At 30.6% G+C, this 25,127-nt stretch overlaps 2 protein-coding genes across 6 annotated transcripts; both read right to left on the bottom strand.

Moving 5' to 3' along the window:
- Positions 1–4,418: 4,418 nt before the first annotated feature.
- Positions 4,419–9,001, bottom strand: LOC101492132 (E3 ubiquitin-protein ligase DA2L). Of its 5 annotated transcripts, none has more exons than XM_004488587.4 (10): positions 8,858–9,001; positions 8,148–8,238; positions 7,784–8,020; positions 7,372–7,423; positions 7,245–7,290; positions 7,048–7,129; positions 6,794–6,938; positions 6,591–6,696; positions 5,787–5,853; positions 4,419–5,413 (listed from the first exon to the last, which is right to left on the bottom strand). In XM_004488587.4, exons 3-10 carry the CDS (start codon positions 7,973–7,975, stop codon positions 4,814–4,816), a joined length of 1,290 nt encoding a protein of 429 aa, XP_004488644.1. In that variant the 5' UTR covers positions 7,976–8,020; positions 8,148–8,238; positions 8,858–9,001; the 3' UTR covers positions 4,419–4,813. The 5 variants fall into 5 exon arrangements, with proteins under 5 accessions (XP_004488644.1, XP_027190457.1, XP_004488643.1 ...); XM_027334656.2 differs by lacking the exon at positions 8,858–9,001 and adding an exon at positions 8,673–8,829; XM_004488586.4 differs by having other exon boundaries at positions 7,784–8,238.
- A 15,414-nt stretch (positions 9,002–24,415) lies between these two features.
- Positions 24,416–24,688, bottom strand: LOC113787789 (VQ motif-containing protein 1). The gene has a single exon (XM_027337109.1). The coding sequence runs from the start codon at positions 24,686–24,688 to the stop codon at positions 24,416–24,418; it is 273 nt and encodes a 90-aa protein (XP_027192910.1).
- Between the last annotated feature and the right edge of the window lie 439 nt (positions 24,689–25,127).

Here is a 25,127-nt window from a genome sequence, read left to right as displayed (position 1 = left end):
GATCTTAACGGTAGTTTCGCTTTCATTGTCCAATAAGTACAGTTCTTATGATAATTGCATGAATATTTAATACGTTGGAGCACAAGTTTAAACTTTAGCTATCTAGTTTTCTCTACATTTAGTATGTATAAGTTTCACCGGTATGCTATGTAAAAAAGGAGAGAGCAATCAATGATGTTAATTGGTTTTTTTAAAGAAAAATATACTCCCAAATATTTGGGTCTTTAGTTTTTATTAAGAGTGGACAAAGATTCAAACACATCAGTAAATTTGGTCAATCAAACTAATTCATCAATTTTTGTTGGTTTGTTCGAGCTATTGGTTTGATTTAAAAACACTACTTGCGCTCAAGCTATCTCAGTTATGTAATTCTTTGATTCATCCTTATATGATCATATGTTATAATTTTGTATTACTATGATACAGAAAATCCATCATGTCGCTCAACCGTGATATAAAATTTATAGTCATAGCTAAGGAAGGAGTTTAGAGAAGTGTTTGAAAGATTCAGATATTGTCAAGGTGGGAACTATTTCAATGAATAATGCCAATTCTAAAAACACTACTTTCATATTTGGTTAGGAGTATGAGTCATTAGAATGGGAGCATATGCATGTGAGGTTGTGGGAAGTGGTGAATTGGGCATGAAAAAATGGCTGCACTTATGAACAATAAATTTGACAAATCTAGGGATGTTAGTGGAAATCAAAAATATCTATCGCTGGTGAACGATGTCATAAAGATAATGTTTGATGTGGCATTGCTACATCTGCCCCCTAATGTTTGTCTCTCCAATCACCAAGTAGTAGCCACTAAGGTAGCAAACTATAGACATAGGGTATTGAAGTTGCATTATTATTTTAAAGTTTTGATTCGATATTTCATTTTACATCTTTTATCTTCTTGATACAATTTTACACCATTTTCTTTTTTGTTAATTTTAAATCATTTTTCTATCTAACATAAATTTGATTAATAGTTGTTTTTCAATTAATATACGAGATTAATAGTTGTTTTTCAAAAACTTGCAGTAAGAATAAACGTACATTTACATGCCATGTACCTTGAAAATGTATTTATAAGTGAAACACTTCTCATTTTACAATTCGGTTTTGTAGGAGTTGAGTTAGACCGAACTTATATTTCTACTATAGTATTTAAGATTTGTTGTACCACTTGATATCACCTCTATCATACCACTACATTCACACTCTAAATGTTCAATGAGTGTGTTAAGAGTCTCACATTGATTAAAATATGGTCTAAATATAAGCTTATACCCATACATAAACACTTACATTTGGAGTAATGTAAATGTATTAAGAGTCTCACATTAATTAAAATATGGTCTAAATATAAAGTTTTACCCATACATAAACACTTACATTTGAAGTAATGTAAATGTATGTCTCACATTAAATGGAGCAATTCTCACCTTTCAAGCAAGTTTTGTAGGAGATGAGTTAAGTCCAACACAAATTCTAATTTTGTACCCAAAATCTGTTGGATCACCTACTAACAAGTCATCTCGCTCCAGATATTCAGTCTTAGATGTGAGAAGATGTTTGTTAAGAGTCTCACATTAGATAACATATGAAATGAAAATGTGTTTATATGAAGATGTGTATTAGAAGTCTTGCATTGAATCAAATATAGTTTGAAAATGTGTTTATATAAGTGGGACAATCTACACTATACAAATTGATTTTGTAGGGATCCCAAATTATAATAAAATGCCACCCAATGAGCATTAGTCCGTAACTATTAAGGTTGTTCCCCCAACAAAAGATTACATCTAAATTGATCAATCCAGACATGCATGAGAAATGAAACTGTCAACTATTAATAGTCTATTCTATTAAAACCAGATATTAGACCTATTATTATGTATCCACTGTGAATCTTGCTGTCTCAATCCAATTTCCAACATTGCGAAAACCAAAAGGCAAGTACCCTTGGACAACATACAATATTACCCACTTCAACACTGAGGTATGACACAAACGTTAATGCTCTGATGTTGATGGTTATTTAGTGGCAGTGCAAATTCGCGACAACCATATTTGAATGCCAAATCTTACCAATGTATCCTAGTTACAGTGACCATATGGGAAAAGATACATGAACAGATAAAGGTCGATGCAGACCTCAGAGAAAACCAAAAGTTTTGGAAGAAAAAATAGGGAATAAAATATGAATAAAATGAAAAGTCATGAATGTGATCTGTATAAATAACAGGACTGCTAATCTGAAATTTAATAAAATCCTACAATTCTTATCGGCAAAAATTCAAACTGCATATCTTACCATAAATTAGATTATTACAACAGCTAAAATTTTCCCATTAGGTGGTTTGGCTGCATGAATCAATTGACTATGTCATAAAGTTCTGCCATGTATTAGGTTTAAAGATAAATCATTAACCTCTAAATCGCTCTTAATGGTTTGGCCTATAGTTTTCTTGACCTCCCTAAACCTGGAATTATTAGACAACCAACTCTCCTTATGGATGCTTTTACTTGTATCCTCCAACATTGACAAACTACCTATGACAAGGGATCCGGATCCTCTCCTTCAAAGGTCTCTACAGCATACTCTCCTTCACAAATCCCTATGACAAGGCTACCATCTTTTTTCTACATTAGAGCTACTGTAATTTTCTATCTAATAATTGTAATTTTCTATCTAGTAATTTTTATATCTTATCCTATCTACTGTAATTTTCATTAGAATATTATTTCCTGTGTAACAAAAACATTCATGTCACCCAATCTTTTGGGTATGATCAGCAAGCATATTTAGAACTAAGATGAAGAAACAAAGGCTCAAATTTGCATGGTAGTCAAAATCCCAATCTAGCACGTAGGATCCCACAATTTTACGATCTCGCACTCCATTCCCATGTTCGTTGACGAGCAAAAACCCAAAATGATGGGAGAAGGTGAAATCATCGCGCACAGTAGTGGAATTGGCGATCTTGCACAATTCTGCGTGTTTCAGCTTTGTATGGATTTGCTACTGTTGAGGTTTTTTAGTTGTTTTTATTACTGTTTTGGTGATTGTTCTGGAAGTTTTTAGGTGTGATTTGCTAATGTTCTAAGTGTTTAAGTTGTTTTATGAATCTAATAATCCCAAATTTGAGTTTCTTTACGTATTTTGGGTGTGATTTGAAGTTTTTTTACTAAATTATGTTGTTTTATATGCATATATGTACGAATCTATATGCAATATATATGAATTTCTAAATTTGATAGGATCTTACGATATGTGTTACAATCCCACAATTTTCGATCTTGTGAACCTTCCCCGATCCTGCATAGGATCTCGACTCTGACTAACTTGCAAATTTGACCCTTAGTGTATACCTATAGTTATCGGAAAATCTTTGGTATTTCCACCTTTTGTTCTCACATCATAACTAAAACCAATGACTTAAAAACAGTTTCATGAGAACAGAAATTATCTTGCGTTTCGCCTGAGTGTGAAAGCGAAGGCAAAAAATGCAGAAGGGTGAGGAAGCTTCATTGACAATCCTAATTTTAAATATAATATTTCACTAGGTTTACAAAGATATTCATCAAGTCAACACACTACATTAACATATTTGCTTCCAAAATAAGCTCTCACTTAGGAGGAAGTATAAGTGCAAGACATTTCAACTATGGAGGAGAAAATCATCTAGTAGATATTTTAACTTCACGATTTGTTATGCATATGATTGTAATATCAAACAACGGATATTTTTTTTATCAACAATGAAGATGTCTGAACCTTCTAATATGAATTGCCCCACTTTAGAGGAGATAAATCCATAATGAACTTGAGGAATGTATTTTGTTACTTTCTACATGTTTATTCAAACTATAGAAGCAAAAAATACTATTTTGTAATAACTTATAGAGTTCTCCTCAGATACTTATTTATTTCTAACTTAAAAAAAAAAAAAAAAGCAGTTCTTTTATGTTTTTATTTTATATTATTTGTATACACATAATTTATTACAAATATTTTAAACACATTTTTTAAATAAAACAACAGCCAAATCACTTTTCTATTAAATGGAATTGGTTACAAAGATCAGACCATGTCATATCTTATTCCAATAACAGAATATTTAAATCCAAATTCCGTTGTAGAGAAATGCTAGCAATATACTCTTTCACTACACTATTATTGAGTGAAATTCATGTGAGTCTCACCACTTTGAAAATGTGTCCAACCAATAGGGACTAAGACTGCATAACATAATGAGATGCCTATAAATTTCACTTAATAATGGAGTGTGTTACAAAGAGTGTTTTACTAGGATTGCAAGTTTTCTTACGAGTTTGCTGAAATTAATTCAGACATTTTATGCAGAATTCCCCTTTCCCGGATGTTTTTAAGTGCCGCGCCATACAGTTTAACTTCATTCAATATCTAAAAACATTGATGAATTTTACTGATATAGATATTTAATTTCCTATCTTGTTCAGTACATGTCTAAAATGCACCATATATTACTATAAGAATGAAAAGACATTTATCAAAGACAACTATTTACAGAAAACCAATGAGAGCAGGGAGACGGCATCAAACACAGAAAAAATAATGGCATTAAGCAACAACCTTTCACCAACTTGAATCATTAGTTTTCCTTTGACATCTATATATATAAATTCGTGTAGAAAGAGAATCGCTACCTGATCCTTGACCAAAATTGCACACATCGTGTGACGTTTGCTCAAACTTCCAATTCAGGACCCAGCAGGCTACATAGGCAAGGCAAGCCTTGCCAATTTAAGAAAGGTTAAACCCATACCTCAGACCAAAGCTATTGCCATGAAGCACTCTGTCCGCTCGGCATGGCTCGAGCTTCAGCTAAAGAGACAGCCATAGCCAGCATCATCTGCTCCTCATAACTCTCGGGAATAATGGGGTCTGTGGCACTTTGAAGGTTTCCATCAAGGTCATTAGACTGTGACACAGAAGACAGTTCACCACGATCTTCTACTTCAACAGAGGTTGCATAGCTAGTTGCTGTTTCAGTCACATGTGGTCCATGATCTATGCTCCATTCACCATGACTCTGAGTCATTGCCACATCATCATCTGGTGCCCCCTCATTCAGGTTTTCTGCCGATGAATAACTAACCATATCTCTACCAAGCCTGTTATAAAACCTTCTGGAACCTGGTAGCATGTTGAATGACGATGAATTTTCATTGTTGGAGCTTACAGATGATTCTCCAGCCATTTGCTGACGCTCAGCAAGAGCTGCAATGGCACAAGCAAGACCCCCCGATGGGGATGAAGATGATCCTGTCTGCGGACCCATGGGAGACGAAACATAGCGATCCTCAGCTACGTAGTGGCCAGATGTAGCATCAGAAGTAACATCAGTAAAAGATGCATTTCTCTGCCTTCCATTCTCCTGTAAATTTAATGCACATATTTGGAGTCAATCACAATCATCAAATAAACGGGATAACACAAGCAACTTAGTAGCAATAATGGACTCAGGTTTGCTGAACCTTGTACATGGAAGCATATCCATCCATCATTGAATTTCTTAAAATGAACATATTTATAGTTTTACCTTATGCTTTGAACGGTGGATATGCTGCGATGTATAGAGTTCACAGTGAGCTTAGTCTATATTAACAAAAATAAATAAAAAAGGGAAAGATATAGCCGTTTACAACTTGAGGTATAGAGTTCACCGCTATATTGTTATTCCTTAAGAGATTTTGAACCCTAAACCAATAATAGCTTATAGTTAAGCATATTCAAACAAAAAATTTCACCTGAATGGAAAGCCAGATTGCTTCCATGACCATAATGTCCTCAAGATCAACATCAAATTCATCATCTCTGCAGTGTACAGCATTTAGGAAAAAATATTAGGTATGCTCAGAAAGTATATTTTCCAAAATGCAATATTATATTTTCCAAGCACTCATGGCCATATGTGAATAGAGCTATTTACTACTTAGTTAATAAGACATTGACCTAAATTCAAAAACAAAAATTGATGGGGATCCACCTATACTGTTGTGTGTGTGTATATGTGGTGGAGTAACAATAAATGCTATGAATTTAGTTATGAATTAAGAAGCTGAACTCAAAACGCTCAAAGAGGTACTGAGCTCGGCATCTTCGAGGGAGATGTTTGGTACATAATTATAATTCAAGAGACTGCCAATATTAGTACTTACATCACAAAATCGGACCCCCAAACAATACCACATTTTCCATTAACTTATGATTTGAACTCAGCCTACATATACGTACTTGTGCACTTCAAATAATTAAATTTAGACATTTTATGAGTATAGTAGTCCTTGTATTGTAACCTTATTGCTTGAATGAATTGTCTAAGCATTAGCACAAAAACATACATGGTCGACTAATTTTAGTAATCACACTAGATCAAGCAGGATATATTGTCTCAATTTTTAATAGACTAAATACTTGATGATGTACACAATATAATTAACATGTCAAACATCCATAAATTAGTACAAAAACAAGTGACAGCAGAAACACTAACAGACATAATAAGAAACTTTTGAGGGGATGGTAAAGAAAAGAAGTGAGGGCTATCATACCTATTGGCCCTAGTGGAAGGAGGTGGTCTAACCATTGGTGTGGCACATGAGTCTTGAGAAGAGACTATTTCATCAGGTTCAATGACAGACATTGAAGATTCAGCCACTACAAAGATTGAAACAAAATAATGTATGCATCTAGCATTTGTCAAATAGACACATTACACATTTAGACAACATCCAGAACTGTGTTGGAAGACTACCTGCATTTGAACTGTATTCAACATCTGCAACAGCCACATTCACATTTGCAGAGCTTATTTCTAGTCTTTTATGCATTCTTTCCTCTTCATCCTGAAGTTCCTGTTTCCGCATCCTAATTTTTGCTTCAATAACACGCTGCTCCTCCTGAATAGTTATTTATAAGGGTATGCATGTGAAAGACTATTCACTATAAATTGGTTTCTAGAAACAGCATTCCAAAAGACAATAACTATAGTAGAAGTTAACAACTTACAATCTGTTCCAATCCTTTCTCTTCTTTTGATTTTACACCACGATACTCCACAGCATAATTTGCCGTTTTACAAAAGGGACACCTGATGATGTTAAGGCAAACAATTATCCTAATACTAAAGCAACAAGAAAGTTGTTAGAAATAAACTAAAAGTTATGTCTTCATATTGGAGACAAACAATTAGTAATACAGGATACTGGGTAGGCCGGGTTGAATTTGGAACTTTCATCTGCAAAAAACACTCTGATAAAAAGAAATTAATCAGGTTGCATACAAATGCTAAAGACAAATTATATATAACCAGTGAAGATAACCAATCATTACCTGTACAAATGCTTTTTGTGCAACATCTTGATCGATTTAGACTTGGATAATACTAAATTAAGGGGGCAAAAACAAAGCACAATGGAATAGTATGATTAGAAAAGGCATATGCAAAGTTCACATTTTGGAACAGATTTCAAAGAAACAAAAAGTTATAACAGTCCATATGCTTAGTGTTCCTTTTAATCAGATTAACAAGTTTGTATAAAAGAGCTTAAAGTTACATCATCCATCAGTTTGGCTCGAAAAAATAATAAATTAAACCCCAAAGGTGATCGCAGATCAAATTTGGATTGAAATAAGTGCGCAAGTTAAATTGACTTATTTGATCATATTTCCAAAATTTACTGTAAATGGAAAGAAGCGAATGTTGGAGAGAAACTCATATTGGAGTATGTAATGGAAGCCATACCAGAAAGCAAATTGGGCACTCTTCACGATCATAGGCAGTTTCTTCATCTCCAGGATAGCAAGGTGCAAGCTTTGATTCAAGGATAAGCTTCCTCAGCTTCTTCTGATCCACATCTTTATGATTATACAACCCTTGCGGCCGTGTATATTTTTCATCTACCACTTGTCTCTTCCTCCCAAGTTTATTACCCATCAAACAAAATTCAATTCTTCAAGTCTTCCAATTATGTTTTGAATTCTTCAACAAGATAAAACAGTACAACAACAAAAGAAATAAACTACAGCATTCTTATAAAAAACTCTCACTGGTTCCATATGACTAAAAAAAGCACACCAACACAGAATTGGATTCAATTATCACATACTCAACCAGTCTAATCCCCCATATATAATACAATCGAAAGAGTCTTTCTTGTCAATATAATGACATTGTTGTTGACACACATTCCAAAATCCCTGCAAACAAAATCACCTAGAAGAAGTAAACGAGGGAGTAAACAAAATTCAAAAGAAAACCCAAAAGTACACACTTTGCATATTGCAACAGAATCACTCAAAGACTCAAACTTACTCCAAATTCCATTCCCATAATTAACCACGAAAATCCACTTCTTCCACAACACACAACAACACAAAAAACAAACAAACAAAAAATCCCAAATTCAAAAAGCAAGCTAGTAGTTTCAATGCAGCAATATGTTTATAAAAATTAAACTAAATTCTTTAACAATTGAATAGCAGACAACAAAATCCAATTCGAAACCAAATTGAACAATGACAGTAACAATGAAAACACCAAGAACCCTAATTTCATATACAAGCAACTCCAATTCATGAAGCACAAACAATGGCAGAAAAATAACAAGCAGAAATGGGGAAAAAAAGAGTACCAATTCGTGATTGTTAAAAAACTTGAGAGTAGTAAAAGAAGAAGCAAAGTGATTAAGTAGAAAAAGGAGGAAGAAGAAGAAGAAGTTTGAGAAGTTGAAAAAGGTTTGAGGAGAGAAGGAAGAGAAAAGACGTAGATAGATAGAAGGAAGAAAAGACAAGGAAAATTGGGAATCGGAAAACGAACCTTAAAAAATGGGTTGCAGTAGAGAGAGAAAGAGGGTTTGGTAGAGAGAGAGAGAAATGCGGGTATGTAAGAAAAGAAGCGAGAGAGTGAATGAAGGAAGGAAGGAGTAATAGAGGAGAAAAGAATAATTCCATTTATTTACCTCTCTCTATGTCTATGCTATTGCCACTCCACTCACCTGCTTTCACGCGCTCTATTATTATGTGTTTTCCACGCTCCATCTCTTTCTTTTTTCATTTTTTCTTATTTTATATTTTTTTTTAAATAATACATTATTTTTTCAAATTGATCCTTCGCTAAAATCTACTATTGTTCTTTTATGAACTCAAAAGATGAATCATTGGTCTTGGTGATGTAAAATTCAAACTTGATCTTACTACAGTGTTCCAACCTAAACTTCTTCTCATTGCTATGCTCCAAATTTAGGGTGTACTTGCAAAGACATTTTAATTTCAAAGAAAGGTAGGATATAGATAGATAAAAAAATTATAGTGAATAATGAATAAGTTGTATGATACTCAGGGGTGAATCTCTTATTTATAGAGCAGTTAAACTCATATATGTTATAGTCTATTGTTATTATTATTGAGGCGAGTTTTGAGATCATAATGAAATTGTTATTATTCGTGATGCAATTGCATACTAATATAGATGATAGGGTTTATCTGGTGGGAGGTGTGTTATGTGATGCATGTGATGTTGTGAGTACATCGATGCTTTATAAATTCCTTGTTTTTTAGCATGTGCGCTTTTAAGAATGACGTCATAGTAGTTTATGTGTTTCGCCATCCCCTACTGATGAGGTCTCCACGTCGGATCTCTATTCAGTTAGACCTTGATAATGAGTTTGTCTACTTCATTTATATTGGACTTTCTCTGTGGCTGGTCCATAATACATTTGAGTTTGACTTTTTAGGCCCATACCTTTTGAGTTGTGAATAAATCAATGAAAAAGATGAAAGTTATATCTCTATCTTGAGAACCTTTATGCTTTGGAATAATTTTTCTCAACCTTCTAACAAATATACAAGTATACTCATTTTCAATCCACGTACTTTTGGAAATATGTTTTCTAGACTTGAAACAAACTCCCCACTATGGATAACGTCAAATTTTACTTTGTTAGGATGTTCTTCAAAGTAATTTCGAGGAATTGTTCAAAATAATGGAGATCGAACCAGACCCTGTAATACATATGGCTTTGCTTATCACTGATTGATAATCTCTTCCTTATAGCATCGTTTCAAGATGATACATTTAGACAAGCAGCATTCCAGGTGCACTTTGATATAGCACTAAGACCAGATGGTTTAAATCATGCTTTTTACAAGAAATATTGATCCTTATGTGGGCAATAGATAATAGAATTGTGTAAGAAGTGGCTCACTAAAGGAAAACTTACTGCTTCTCTAGAAGAAACGAATAGTGTTTATTCCAAAGTGTGAGGTTCCTAATATCTTTATGTAATGATGCGTACAAAATTTTGGCAAAGACATTGGCCAATCGACTTCAAAAGATCATCCCAGCTTGTATCTCTCCAGGACAGGTTGGGTTTGTTGTTGGAAGGTCAATCACATATAATGTCCCCATTGCATCAAAATTCATCTATTATCTTAAGTGTAAAACTAGAGGCAGAAGGGGTGAAACAACACTAAATATTGACGCTGGCAAAACTTATGATCGTGTTAGATTGGAATAATTTGTTTGTTGCTATTGCCGTGGCCTAAATTTTCGAGTGTTTCTCGAATTCAATGAAGTTTCCACCAAAGTTTATTTTAAAATAGATAAAATATTGAAAAACCCTTAAAAATCAAAAATAAATAAATAAATAGTCTTTGAAACCAAATTTTGAGTTTAGAAAGCATAGGGAACATATTAGCACCCTATGACATCCGTTAAAAAACAGTTACCTATAATTAATTGTTCAAAATCAATATTAACTTAAATACATTTATTTCTCCTTATTATTAAATATGAATATCAAATGTTTTTTTAAATAAATGTGTGCTTAAAAAAGAGAAGGAAAAAAAAAGATTTTTTTATTAATATGATTGACAAGAGTTTGATCTTTACTCCTACATATCTCCTGGTGCGATAGATAAATTGGTATGTAGTTCTTGAGTAAAAAATTGATATAAAATTGGTATGTAGATCAAACTACGTACTAATTGGAGTAATAATGAGCTTTTAATTTGTACGTAGTTCTTGAGTAAAAAATTGTTGTCAAAATCTATACCCACGAAATTCAAATCTCACTAAATTGTATACTCATGGAGAAAAAACCATAGGTATAGAATTTATAAAGTTATGCAAGTTTTAATCTCCATGGTATAAAGGTCGTAGGTAAAAACTCTTACATGCTGTTGGTATATGTTTTTACCCCTGTACCTACGGATTTCAGACCTTTATCTACAACTTTTTGCTGTCACTATATGTCAAATTTCTTGTAGTGAATTAATTTTGTAGTTTGATTTAGTTTTTGATTTTCTTAAACACCCTTAATTCAATTAGTGGGAAGCAAATCGTACAAATGTGAGACGAGGTCATACAATCTCTAACATTGTTCTTTTGGAATTTGAAAATTCCTTTTTTTTAGACTATGGAAGATGGAATAAAGTTATTGTAACAAACAAATCAAAATTGATTCTGATGAGAAAGTTGGAACTTCTTCCACAAAGCCAAGACCTTCTTTTTAAGTTCTCTATACATGTGTGTCACAAAGCTTGCTTCTATTAATTCCATTTACACAAAATTGTTGAAATGTCGCCTCATGTTTTAATGAATTACATTGAATGTTATAATTTGATTAATTTAGAATATCAAATCTTGATTTATGATTTTTCTTTCTAAGCCGGTCACACTCTACTTCTCATTATCTAAATTTTTTAGCTAAAAGATTGTGTGGGATTTGTATGTTGTGATATTGAGCCGATTCAATATGTGATTTTCTTAATAGTTCATCAAAGGCTAATTCTAAGTTAGCATGAGAAATTTTAGAAGGTGCCTCATTGTCTTTTTCATTCCTTTCTTGAGATTATTCACTATAATTAGAATGAAGACTGGCCATTAATGACATCCTAACTTGTAGTGCTCTGCTTGGTTGCATTTGTAGCATGTGATATGCTTCTTATCAAATTGGTGTAAATTTTCTTAGTACTTTTAAGACAATAAACTATAATTTGGAATCATGAAAACCTTTGTTCAATGCTCTCCTTGTCCTCCATTGTTAACAAGCACATTTGCTTTGGATTCTCTTACTTTGTCATTGCCTTCGTTAAGTCAAATTTGAAGAATCTCAATTGTCTTTAGCAATATCATTCTTTCAATATTTATCATACTCACTTTTTGTGATGGCACACACAAGTTAATGTCTTGCTTTTTTATTCTCTTTGTATATTTTCTTCTGATCACTCTTGAGTTTCTTTTTATGTAAGAAATTTTTAAACTACAATATAAATCTTTTAAATATATAAATTATTAGACATTCTATATAATATTAAATTTATACTAGTAATATAAATATATATATATATATATATATATTTTAAAGAACTGTTATTTGATTAGATGAAGAAAGAAACTATAAATAAATTAATTTAAAGATAGAATTAAATTAAAAAATCACACAATATATATATATTGTGTAGATTTGCTCAATTATACAAGTCTTCAACAACCAATTTCAAGCAAACAAAATGAAGAATCAAAATATATTTTCTCTCGGTTGTTCTTGCTCTCTTCTTAATGTTGCTATGGTGCCTAAGCTACTTCCCCCTTCTATATGTTAGTAGGTTTTGTTCTCTTTTTTTTTTTTTGTACTAACAAAGGTTTTGTTCAAAATTATTAATAATATTTTCGATCTTTTATATTAAATTTATGTACGGATTGTAATTTAATGATGCAGTGCAAATGGTGAGGTTGCGGCTGAACCAAAAGTTTCTGATTTTGAGGCACCGCCAAAAGTTGTGACTAATGAATCTGGTTATTTGACTATTTTTAATTTTAGTCTTTTTGTAACTTTTATTTATTTATTTATTTATTTTATATTTTTGAAATTTCATAAAGTTTTAAAAAGTCCCTCAACCAATTTATGTGTTTATTTGGCCAGTTCTTTATCATCTCACAATTGCTAATTATATAAGTATTGTTGACCAAATATTATTTAATTATAAAAATATTAATTTCGTTTATTAATTATTTAAATCATTTTATCAATTTCATTTTATCAAATATTTATTATTTTTTATTGGGTTCATGTTAGAAATGGGATTAAGGTTTATATTGCAATCATGAAAATGTAGAAGGGATAGAATAAAATATTATTACCATTTTCAAATTATATATATTCAATATTTTTGAAATTTAAAAATCATAGTTTTTTTTATAGAAAGTATAATTTTAATATTTTTTATTTTATTGTTATATAATTATTATCATTATTTTATTATACTAATTATAATAAATAGACTTTTAAATTTATAATTATATATATATATATATATATATATATGAATAAGTGCTCTAACGGTATGTATGTTTCAAACTGAAAGTCAAGAAGACAGACTTGTAGGGTGAGGTGTTGTAATTGAGGTTTGAATTATTGGATAAATCATTCTGTCTGAGGGGATTAGACATAGTTGTCACATTGGTAGTGAACTAGTATAAATTTTGGTCTTTCTCTCTCCGTCTTGTTACTTTGTTTTATTGATGCATCTGATATGTTTATTTGCTATCTCCAATGAAATTTTGAAAATAAGTTTTTGATAAGGCAAAATAAAATTCAACCCCCTTCTCGTTTTTTTTTTTTGCACCTTCATCTCTTGGCTGATCGAGCTATATGGCGGGATATTCTTCTACGTGTGGGACCCATATCTCCTTTGTTAAGACAAACTCTCAATTTAAATTTTGATTAAAATAAATAAAGGTTAGTTAAGAATGTTAATTATAATTCTACATGTTATGTTAATTTAACTTGTACTTTTGAGTGGATTAATTCAAAGATAGGACTCAAGCAAAACAAAGAAATCAGATAAAAACTGAACAGATAAAAAAGGAGAACATTCTGGACAAAATATGTGAAAACGAAGAATGTTCTCTAGGACCAAATCTGATCATAACAACCCCAATGTCAATCAATCTCCACTAGTTAAAAGAAGTTTAAGCCTATGGATTTTACATCAATATCATCAGTACTTGGCAAAGAACAAACTGATATAATTAGATTCAAAGAAACTACTCGAATCACAAAGAAAGAAGATTACGAATTAACAAGACCATATATATCTAAAACATCTCCAACTTAAACAGTCAAGAAGGTTAAACAATCTTGAAATGTACAAGACATCCAAAATGATCAAGACTGAACCTCCAGGGTGATTATCAATCTCCAAAAAGATAAAAGACTAGAACTCCATATTGATCATTAATCTCCAGAATTTTCATCAACATTATGTAGAAGTTCATCATCATTCTCCAAATTGTTTTGACAGAATCAAAACTCCATATCAAAGCAATAACATCAACAAATATATTTGAAGTATAAAGGATCATTATATACAAGAGAAATTTGATCAAGAATGAAGAAATCCGTTCAGTCAAACGGATTTCAAAAAGCGTTCAAAGGCTGGAATATATTTATTCATATATATTGGTTTTGGTCAAAGCTGATAGAGCACTACCAACAACTCTTTTGACCATTATTAATTGCTCTAAAACGTCTATAAAAAGGAAGGTCAATGCTCAGGGAAATAACATAGATTCAAGTGCTATCAAGTCTCATAAAATCACTCACATTCACATACTTGAAATTCTCTCATTACTCAAAGAAGAATCAGTCTGATCATTTTTCATTACTTTGTTATAATTGTATTGAAATCTTTGTAAAGAATCGAATCTCAAACAAGAGTTGAGACATCTCATATTCTATCAAAACAATCTCATCATTATTGTAAAACTCGAACTATAAAAGTGTAGTATAGTTTTGGTAGATTGTAAGAAATTCTATCAAGGTTGATAAGTGACTTGATTAATCTCTTTCTGGATAGAAAAAAAGTTAAGTTTGTAACAGATCAAGGTTGATCTGAGCTCGGTACTGTAAAACTAAGAAGATTCTTTGTTTTGAACACTTAGTAGAAAATCTCACAATTGTGAAGACTAGACGTAGCTCAAGTTGGGTGAACCAGGATACATCCGTGTATGGTATTCTTTCTCTTATCTCCTTATTTATTAAGCCTGATTAATCAATTAAGTTAAATACATAAACTGGTTTTCTGATTTTTAGCTAACCAAGAACGTTCTCCGTTTTATGTTTTCTTAACCAAGATTATTCTTGAGTTAAAATATTAAGTTTTTTCAGGAAATTTTAAATATGAACATTTACAATTCAAACCCCCTTCCTTGTAAATCGACATTACTATTTCATCCTTGTCTTTCTTGGGTGATAGTCATACGTGATCCAATTCCTCTTCCTTTTTGTTGGAAAGGTATTTCGTTGCTTGGGTCTTGCCATGATCATTCTGAAGTAGCAATGTCGATTTACAAGGAAGGGGGTTTGAATTGTAAATGTTCTTATTTAAAAATTCCCTAAAAAACTTAAGGATTTAACTCAAGAATGATATTGGTTAAGAAAACAGAAAACGGAGAACGCTCTTGGTTTTTACCAGAAAACATATACCGTTCTTGGTTTTTACCAGAAAACGGAGAACGTTCTTGGTTAGCTTAAAATAAAAAATTCAGTTTATGTTTTTAACTTAAAATGATTAATCAGATTTAATAAATAAGGAGATAAGAGAAAGAATACCACACACAGCTGTATCCTAGTTCACCCAACTTGGGCTATGTCTAGTCCGCACAACTGTGAGATATTCCACTAAGTGTTCAAAACAAAGAAACTTCTTGATTTTACAGCACCTAGCTCAGATCAACCTTGATCTATTACAAACTTAAATTCTTTCCACCCATAAATAAATTAATCAGGTAACCTTATCAACCTTGATAGGATTTGTTACAATCTATCCAAGCTATAGTAAACTCTTATATTTCGAGTTTTACAATAATGATGAGATTGTTTTGATAGAATCTGAGATGTCTCAACTCTTGTTTGAGATTCGATTCTTTACAAAGAATTTAATATAATAATAACAGAGTATTGAAATATAATCAGAACTGATTCTTTCTTGAGAAAGTGAGAATTTCAAGTTTATGAATGTGAATGATTTAATGAGACTTGTTAGCACTTGAACTTATGCAATTTCCCTAAGCATTGGTCTTCCTTTTATAGGTGTTTTAGAGCAATTAATAATGGCCAAAATAGCTTTTGGTAGTGCTTTGTCAGTTTTGACCAAAACCAATATATATGAATAAAAATATTTCAGTCTTTTGAATACTTTTGAACTCTGTTGACTGGGCTGATTTCTTTGTTCTTGATCAGATTTCTCTTGTGTTTAATGACCCTTTATACTTCAGATATATTTGTTGATGTCTTTGTTTCAATCTAGAGTTTTGATTCTGTCAAAACAGCTTGAAAAATGATGATGAAGTTCTGCAGAATTTTAATGAAAATTCTAGAGATTGATAATCAATCTGGAGTTCTAGTCTTTAAAATTTCTGGAGATTGATGATCAATCTGGAGGTTCAATATTAATCATTATGGATGTCTTCTTGATTAATCTGGATGTCTTGTACAATTCAAGATCATTTAACTCTCTTGACAATCAAGCTGGAGAAGGTTCAAACTTGTTTTGACTTGCTTGATCCATGACCTTTTCTCTTTGTGATTCAAATGATTTCTTTGATTAGAATGGATCCTACTTGATCCTTGTCAGATACTGATAACATAAGTGTAAACTCCAGAGGCATAATCTTCTTTGAACTAATGGAGATTGATTGATCTTGATGTTGTGATGATCAGTCTTGATCCTGGAGAACATTCTCCGTTTTCACATATTTTGTCCAAAATGTTTTTCTTTCTTATTTGTTCAGTTTTTATCTGATTTATTTGTTTTGCTTGAGTCCTATTTTTGAATTAATTCACTCAAAAGCACATGGTAAATTAACATAACATTTAGAATCATAATTAACATTCTTAATTAACCTTTGTTTATTTTCATCAAAACTTAATTTGAGAGTTTGTCTTAACACATTCATCATATTGGTTCGCTAAAGGGGCGGTGAAGGTTGTTCGTAATGGGTAGGAATTTTTTTTTCCGAATGATTCATGGATGAAGGTCCTTCTAGTACAACAATTTCAAACACTTTTTAGGTTTTAAATCAACACGAGCTTGTGGTTTGGTAACATGGGTCATTGTTTGGGGCATCAATGGGTTTGGAACCTAATGCGGGTAGAGGTTTGTTTGTTTCTGAGTAGGATTTGGCGGACAAGATGGTTATTATTTTGCATAGGGGCACTATCTCCTTAGGAGGATTTATTCGGTTAGTTCGAATTATTCCATGCTAACAAAAGCCTTCCAAGATGTGGGAGGTTGTTAGAATGCTGATATCCAAATTTTGGTCAAAGTTTGAAAGAGTTGGGCTCCAAGTAAGGTTGTTGTCTTCTCCTGTCAACTACTCTAGACTCTAAGATATAACCTTATCTACCAGAGGATTATCGTAGACTCTACGGGTACCTCATATATTTTTTGGGGTTTTGGTATAGAGTCGACCATTTATCTATATGTTACTTATCATTTTGTCATTCATGTGTGGTATAGTATTTTTAGGTGGTTAGGTTGAGAGCTAGCCCACGCAGCCTAATTTATTCTATCTTTTGACAATGTTTGACTCATTCGGGTAAGGTCTAGGGGTAGGGTTATTTTTGCTACGGTTTGGCATTAAGTTATGCGGTATATCTAGAAGTCCCCAAATGATTCTTAGAAAAACAATGATTGTTGAGTAATTGGTGGATATGATACAACTCTCCTTATGAAAATGGTTTTCAAATAAGGCTTCTGGTCATCCTTGTACTTTTTACGAGGGTAGTTAAACATATTTTGTGCAATGGGCCAATAGGGTTGGAGTGTTCGCCAAATTGGATCGATGTGTGTTTGGTTTGTTGGTTGACTAATTCTAGTTGTTTCTCTCAGTGACGTTTAGGTCTTGTTCCTCCTATTATGTCTTATGGGAAAAAGGTGTTGACTTGATTTTTACTATTCGTTAATCAATCTTTTATAACCTCTCATTTTTTGTTTGTTTTTCTCTTTGTATTTTTCAGTTGTGTACCTCTTGCACTATTTTTGTTATTAATATATATATTTTGCAAACAAAAATATGAGGACAATATTATATATATTTATATTAATAGTCTAAATATGATAAACACATTAATCAATATTTAGTCTAATTATAATTAAAAATAGTGTTTGACAAAAAAGTAATAGTTTGACTAAGTATGATAATAAAAAATATCATTTGCTGACATATTATAGACTAATAAATAAGGTTAAACTTTTTTTTTGACTAAATTTCACACAAATTATTACCTTCTATAATTGTTACATATGACTACCATTTTTGCATATATATATATTTATACACACTTGCTCAGAATCATCAATTTCAAACTGAAAAAAAAAATGAGAAATCAAAATACTATTTTTCTCACTTTTTTTACTCTCTTCTTAATGTTTCTATGGTACATAAGCCTCTTTCTTTTGTAGTTGAATTTGTTTTTCTTTCTTTAATCTTATTCATAAAGTTGTGTTATATTGTTGCAGCGCAAATGGTGAGGTTGCGGCACAAACCAATGTGATTAGACTATGTTACAGCGATGTCTGCTCAGAAAAATGTAAACACATGGGTTTTAAATCTGGACATTGCAATTCTCATGCAGAGTGCACTTGCGATTCTCCAAAGTGGACTCGTGTATCCAAATTCTTACCATAGTTTTATATTTTTATAATAAAATAAAATAGAATCACCGTGGAGAAATAACTTACCAAGGTAATCATGTAACTCACGATCAATTTTGAAGAATAATAAATATTTTTTATGATTCTTAACTTTTTGTTAAAAATTATTGTTTTTCTTAAATGTCTCTTTTTCATGTTGTTGTTTTTTGACATTATATCCTTACTTGGAAATTTTGCCCTTGTTTTGGAACTTAATTTGATCTCAATTTTGACTAGCATTAATGATAGAATTCAGGTTTACATTTTAATAGGACCATAATTGAATTTAAAAGTAAAGACATAAGATAAATTACATTTAAAAAAACCCAACATAAGTACATTTTTCATGGTTTTTAACAAATTTTTTATTGATAGATCTAATGTTTTTGTCGTTCAGAAACATATATGATCATTTTTATTTAAAATAAATAAATGAATGAACTGTTTGAAACTTTAAAATGGACACATTTTAAGAGGATGAAACAAGTATTGGCAAAGTTGTTGGAAAATAGGCTAGAGGAAATCATTAGGAAAGTAGCAACGGATTCTCAATCCACATTCATAAAAGATAGACAAATATTGGATTAGATTTTCAATGTCAATTATTAGGGCTATTGAGATTTTGATATCGTTTGAGAAGATGGATTTATGAAAGTTTGAGCAATCAAAGAATTCAAAATACGAAGGCATTGAAACAAAGTGAGTTTTTTTTTTCTTTCTTTCTAATAACCACTTTATGAAAAGAAAAACACTAAAATACCTTTTTCTAAAAGTTATATATCAATCTACCTTCATCTTTAAGTTAGAGGAAAATCGTCATTTATAAAACAACTTCATAAAAAATATCACTATTTACAAAGACAACATTGTATTACTTTTTTTATTTAAAATTTTGGTTATGGTCGCCCATTCAACGGGTGACCTTGTAGTGTAGTTATACTTATTTTTTGCTTTATTTTATTTTAAAAAAATATTAATTAATAAATTCATTAAAAGTGATAAAAATAATCAATAGACAAAACACAATTAAATATTAATTTTTGTTTTATTAAGATTGACTAGTGCTGTTAATAACATTCCGATAATATTTTTGAATATGATCAATTAATCGATATAATTCACATTTTTTAATATTTTTCTGTAACGTTCATTTCAATTTTAATGCAAGTACTATTTGAACGACTTTTTTTAAGTCTATGTATATCTAGATTGTGATGGGTGAGAACTATGGGGTCATTATTGCACATAGATGGGAACTCCACTTCATAATGCAGGACATTAAATTCAGAAATGAAGATGTTTAAAAAATGTCGTCGAAATAGTATTCATATTAAAATATAAATGGACGTTAGAGAAAAAATACTAAAATAATATAAATTATATCAATTAACTAGCCATACTAAAAAAAAATGTTTGAATAGTACCAACAATTCTAGTCAACCTTTATAAAAAAAAGTTAATATTCGTTTGAATTATTTTGTTGGATTTTTTAATCAAATTTAATGAATTTTTAATAAAATAACTAAATAAATAAATAATTACACTACAAGATCCAGCTTTGAATGACACCCAAAAAAAATTAACAACACAAAATTGTTATTACAAATCGTGATATTTTTCATTAAATTATATTTTTAAGTGACGACTTTTCTCTAATTCAAAAATAAAAATAAATTGATATATAATTTTTAAAAGATGTATATGGCTTGTTTTCTTTTTCTTTTCAAAAAGGGGTAATTAAAGAAAAAAATCCACAAAGTTATCCTATATCACCATATCAATTTCTTATTGCTACAGAAGGCTTGATAAGTAGAGTGGTGGATTTAAGGATTTGAAGGTTATAGATCCGGTAATGACACCTACTATCTTTGTTCCTATATAAGACTTAATTGAATAAATTACATTGATATTAATATTACATTTGTTATTAAGTAATATTGCTCTTATAATTTTAACTTTCAAAACAGATAATTAGTTAATATTTTCATGATAGATAGTATTTATTGTTGAATACAAAAAATGATGTAAACCAATTAAAAATATATTATTAAAATAATAATTAATGCAGTTGAAAATTTAAAGAAAATCTTATAAGAAGTTTTTTTTAAAAGAATTTTATATTAGAGACAGAGATTGTATACTCTAACTATTTGAAGATATTGAAGATGTTTTAAGGGTTTCCTTTTGAAGTAAACCCATGTAGTTAAAAAACATGGGAATAAGTGGTTAATATGATGAAAAATAGACTTTCCTCTTAGAGTAGTACGAATATTTCAATGGGATACCATGTAATCTTGTTGTGCTCTATCCTCTCTATGTTGTCGGTGTTCTATTTTGTTTTCTTCAAAGCTCCACCAGATATAATCTCTAAACTTGAATCTCTATTTAAGTAATTTTTATGAGGTGAGGGATGAGAGGATAGAGGAATTGATTGGATAAAATGGGAGTTGATTTGAACTGAGACAGAGTGAACGGTATCAAACTTAAAAGATTAGAGCTTTTAATTTTTCACTTTGAAGAAAATTGGTTTGGAGATTGAGTGGTGAGGAAAACTATCTATGGTATAAATCCTGAAGTACAAATATGGTGAGAAGGAGGGAAGGATTGGCTAGGGGCAATGGATATCTTCATCATGGCATAGTGATGTGAGGAAGGTGGTGAATGGTTAGTTACTTGAAATCTCACACTACCTAGTACAATAAAGAGTGAGAGAGGCAAGGCTAAGGTGGGACTAACCCTTTCTTCTTGTGACTCATGTTAGAAATGGATAACCATACATTTATATGATACTAGCATTTCATTCATATCTAGTTAGTATCAAACACATTTAAGATAAAGGTATAAATTATAAGATATACATAGTTTTCTTCTACTTTTGATGTATAAAAGATATTTTCACAAAAAAGAAAAAACTATGCCAAAAGAAATAGATCATCAAGATACTATCATTCTTGTAATGATTCTTGAAACTTAGAGAACAAAGTAATGAGATGAAAATCTCAGTGAGACTTAATTTTCAAAGCAACTCAAACATACCAAATAGAGTATATAACATTCATAATATAGTATTTTGATTTTTAAATACTATAATGTTAGTAATATAGGTGATTAAGTTTTTCCCATCGTTAGTATGGTTAGGATTACAGCTTTGTAACCCCTATTTGAAGCGTCTCTCAAGCACGACACATACTCCATATTGCACAATTTGTAGAGTTTGAATAGTGACGAACGTTGACACTTAGGTCCCTTGGTTAGCACTTAAATAATGTGTCTTATCAAAAGACTTTACAGTAGAGTTCTCTCATAAATTGAGTTATCACATCCTTCCTAAGTCATAACATTGATGAATTAGTTTCATAACATAATTTTTAAAATAACTCAACATGTCATTTAAGCTTATTTCAAACATTAAAATTAAAACTCTTTGATGCAGAGTTTTTCAACAGCTGAACCTCAGCATTGATAATTTTATTAAAATACTAAATGATGTTAGATTTGAGTAAACGACTGCTCTTTAAAAAACTTAAAATGTCTAGTTTATTAATAAAATTATGGCTTTTCAAGGTAAGCAACCAAATGGTACATTTGATCAAATTACTGCATAGAAGTACAAAACCATAACTACTATTTCTCTAACTTGTAAAACATTTTAAATTATCAAAACTAAGTTAAATCTAATGAAATCAATGCTCAAATTGAAGGGAAATGTGTCTAGTTTCTAAATAAACTGAACCACTTAAAAAGGATTTCTAGGGAATAAGTTATGAGCAAAACATTGAACATCCGTCTATACGAATTTGAGACAACAACATAAACATTTCACAATTCACATACTTCAACTAATTTCATTAACTCTAGACATTCATGCACTTAATCAACAATTTCAACAACCAAAATTAACAAGAAGCACAACAATAACACCTTACAAATTCAATTCACTTCACATAAACATGTAAGAGAGGACATCATATTTAAATTATACATTTTGATACATTTGAGTAGGAATGCTCACCTTTTCAAAAGACCACCAAAAATAAAATCCTAGACTTTATTCTTATTGAATCCTTGACATTTGTTAGTTTGCCCTCCACCTCCTCATAATGCATGCACCAAAAATGACTTAGAACTATACTTTTACCATAGATTTGAGCAAGGATGAAGAACCAAAGATGGGGCTATTGATGAGTGTTTTATTGAGAGAGAAAAAAGAGTAAAGGAATAGATTGAAGAGTTTTGTTGAAAATGGGAAGGAACAAAGAAGGAAGTGGTGTTATGGGATTGATTATGAATGGAAGAAGAAAGATGAAAGAGAAGGATATTGTGAGTTGTAGTAATGGAGTTTGGGTGCTAGTCAACCACCTCACCACCTAAAGGAATGAGTCAAAGAAAAGAAGAAGGGGAAAAGTGGTGTGTGGTTTTTATTTATTTATTTATTAACATATGCTTAAGTGTGAGTGTGTAGGTTTTGCTCTGTTCTTCAAAATTAGAGGTTAAAATGAATTATCAACTATATATACCTTTATATCAAACAAAACCAAGAGTTAAATGCCAAATTAATAATATATATTATTTATCTTCTACAACCTTTAATCCAATTATTTTTTATTTTAATTGAAAAAATTAGTTGATATTACCTTTGTCCTTAATGAGATGTCCCCTAATATAAGTCCCTTTTCAATTTATGAGATGCATTTATTATTCTTTTTCAAGCATAATCCTAATTAATATTACTAGTTTATTTTAAAATTTAAAAAATTATTATTGAATACATCAATACACAAAGGATATTTTAGTTATTTTTCTATATAAAATGAATACATTAATTATACTACTAACTTTTTTTTAATAAGAATAAAATTTACAATAAAAACTTATATTTAGGGATGTAAATAGAAGTTATTATTTTACTGCGCTTTGACTATGAGTTATGAGGGAAAGGAAAGGGAGGAATTTGGCAGAAAGGAGAGTAGAGGAAGACAATAAAAATCTTTCACATTACTTGAGAAAGTATTTTTAGAGAAGATTGTATTAGAACATGAACATCTATGAATAATATTTTTTTTTTAATTTAATGGTATTATAAAGAGATGAAAACGATTGATTTGAAAATTTATTTTAAATTGTCATAATCTTACTTCAATGCATTTTTTAAATTACTCTGAATCGAATATTTGAATCCATCTATTAAAAAAAACATAAAATAAGTGAGTACTCTCGTTTCTCTTTTCATTTTATCACTCATTTAGTTTCTAACTCTTCCTCTGGTGTCTATTCCAAATTCTCAAACAAAACTTAAGCACAATAGTTAAAATCAAAACCTTTTTTATCACTTTAATCTTTATGACACATCCACAAACTTTCAAATGATCATATCCCAATCCAATTATGTTACATAAAATCGTTAAACTTGAAAACTAAAATTGTCATTTTATATAACGATCCTAGACCTAAACTATAAAAAATTATAATAATTAGAAAGCATTGAATTGATAAACAGAATAACCAATAATGCTAATCAACATATATAGCAATGTGTTAAAACAAGAAGTAAAGAAACAACAACACATGTGAATGTAGTGTGATATTATATATACTAGTATACACTCAAAATGAAAGTATATATAAAATAATTAAATACAACATAGTATAAACGAAAATAATAATTAAGTTAGTTTTAATTAATGAAGGTATCAGACCAAATGTCGTTTATTGGTGGCATCTCATTAAGAAGTCTATCAAACTCCTTAAACGACACATCTCTCATAAAAAAAGAGCTTCCAACCCCACTTTGACTATGCTTCTTCATCCTCTGAAGTTTTTCAGCTTCTTCTAATAATTTATCAGAATCTTTACCAGTCAATTTCTGAACAACAGATTTGAAACTTGTAGCATCAGTTTCAACATATTGGGTGTTGATGATCACAATCTTCACAGGACAAGGACTCATATTGTATCCACCAATCGACATAGAAGAAAAAGGTGAATTTTTTCTAGAAGAGCTTAATTGGGTATAGATGAAAAAAGTTGTAATTTGGCTCTGTATTGAGATTCTAGTGATTTATGTATTTATTATGTTTCATGGGTTGGCCTTTTCCAATCATTTATTTTTATATATTTAAATTTATAATAATAATAATAATAATAATAATAATAATAATAATAATAATAATATTGGGTGGGGTTGGTTTGACCATAGACAAGGGTCAAAGATTTTTTTGTTTTTTGAAGCTAAGGTCAGAGATATCTAGATCACATAAGTTGACCGTTGCTATTTATAGGAACTGAGAAGGAAAAATACCATGTGTTTTTTTTTGTACAGGACTAGAAGATTTAAATTGATTACTCATTTTTTTATTCAAATTATTTAGGGGTCATAATCATACATT

This window comes from Cicer arietinum, chromosome 1 (genome assembly GCF_000331145.2).
Source record: "Cicer arietinum cultivar CDC Frontier isolate Library 1 chromosome 1, Cicar.CDCFrontier_v2.0, whole genome shotgun sequence".
Taxonomy (NCBI): domain Eukaryota; kingdom Viridiplantae; phylum Streptophyta; class Magnoliopsida; order Fabales; family Fabaceae; genus Cicer; species Cicer arietinum.
The sequence above is the reverse complement of the archived record's forward strand: the minus strand, read 5'-3'. Positions and strand labels throughout refer to the sequence as shown.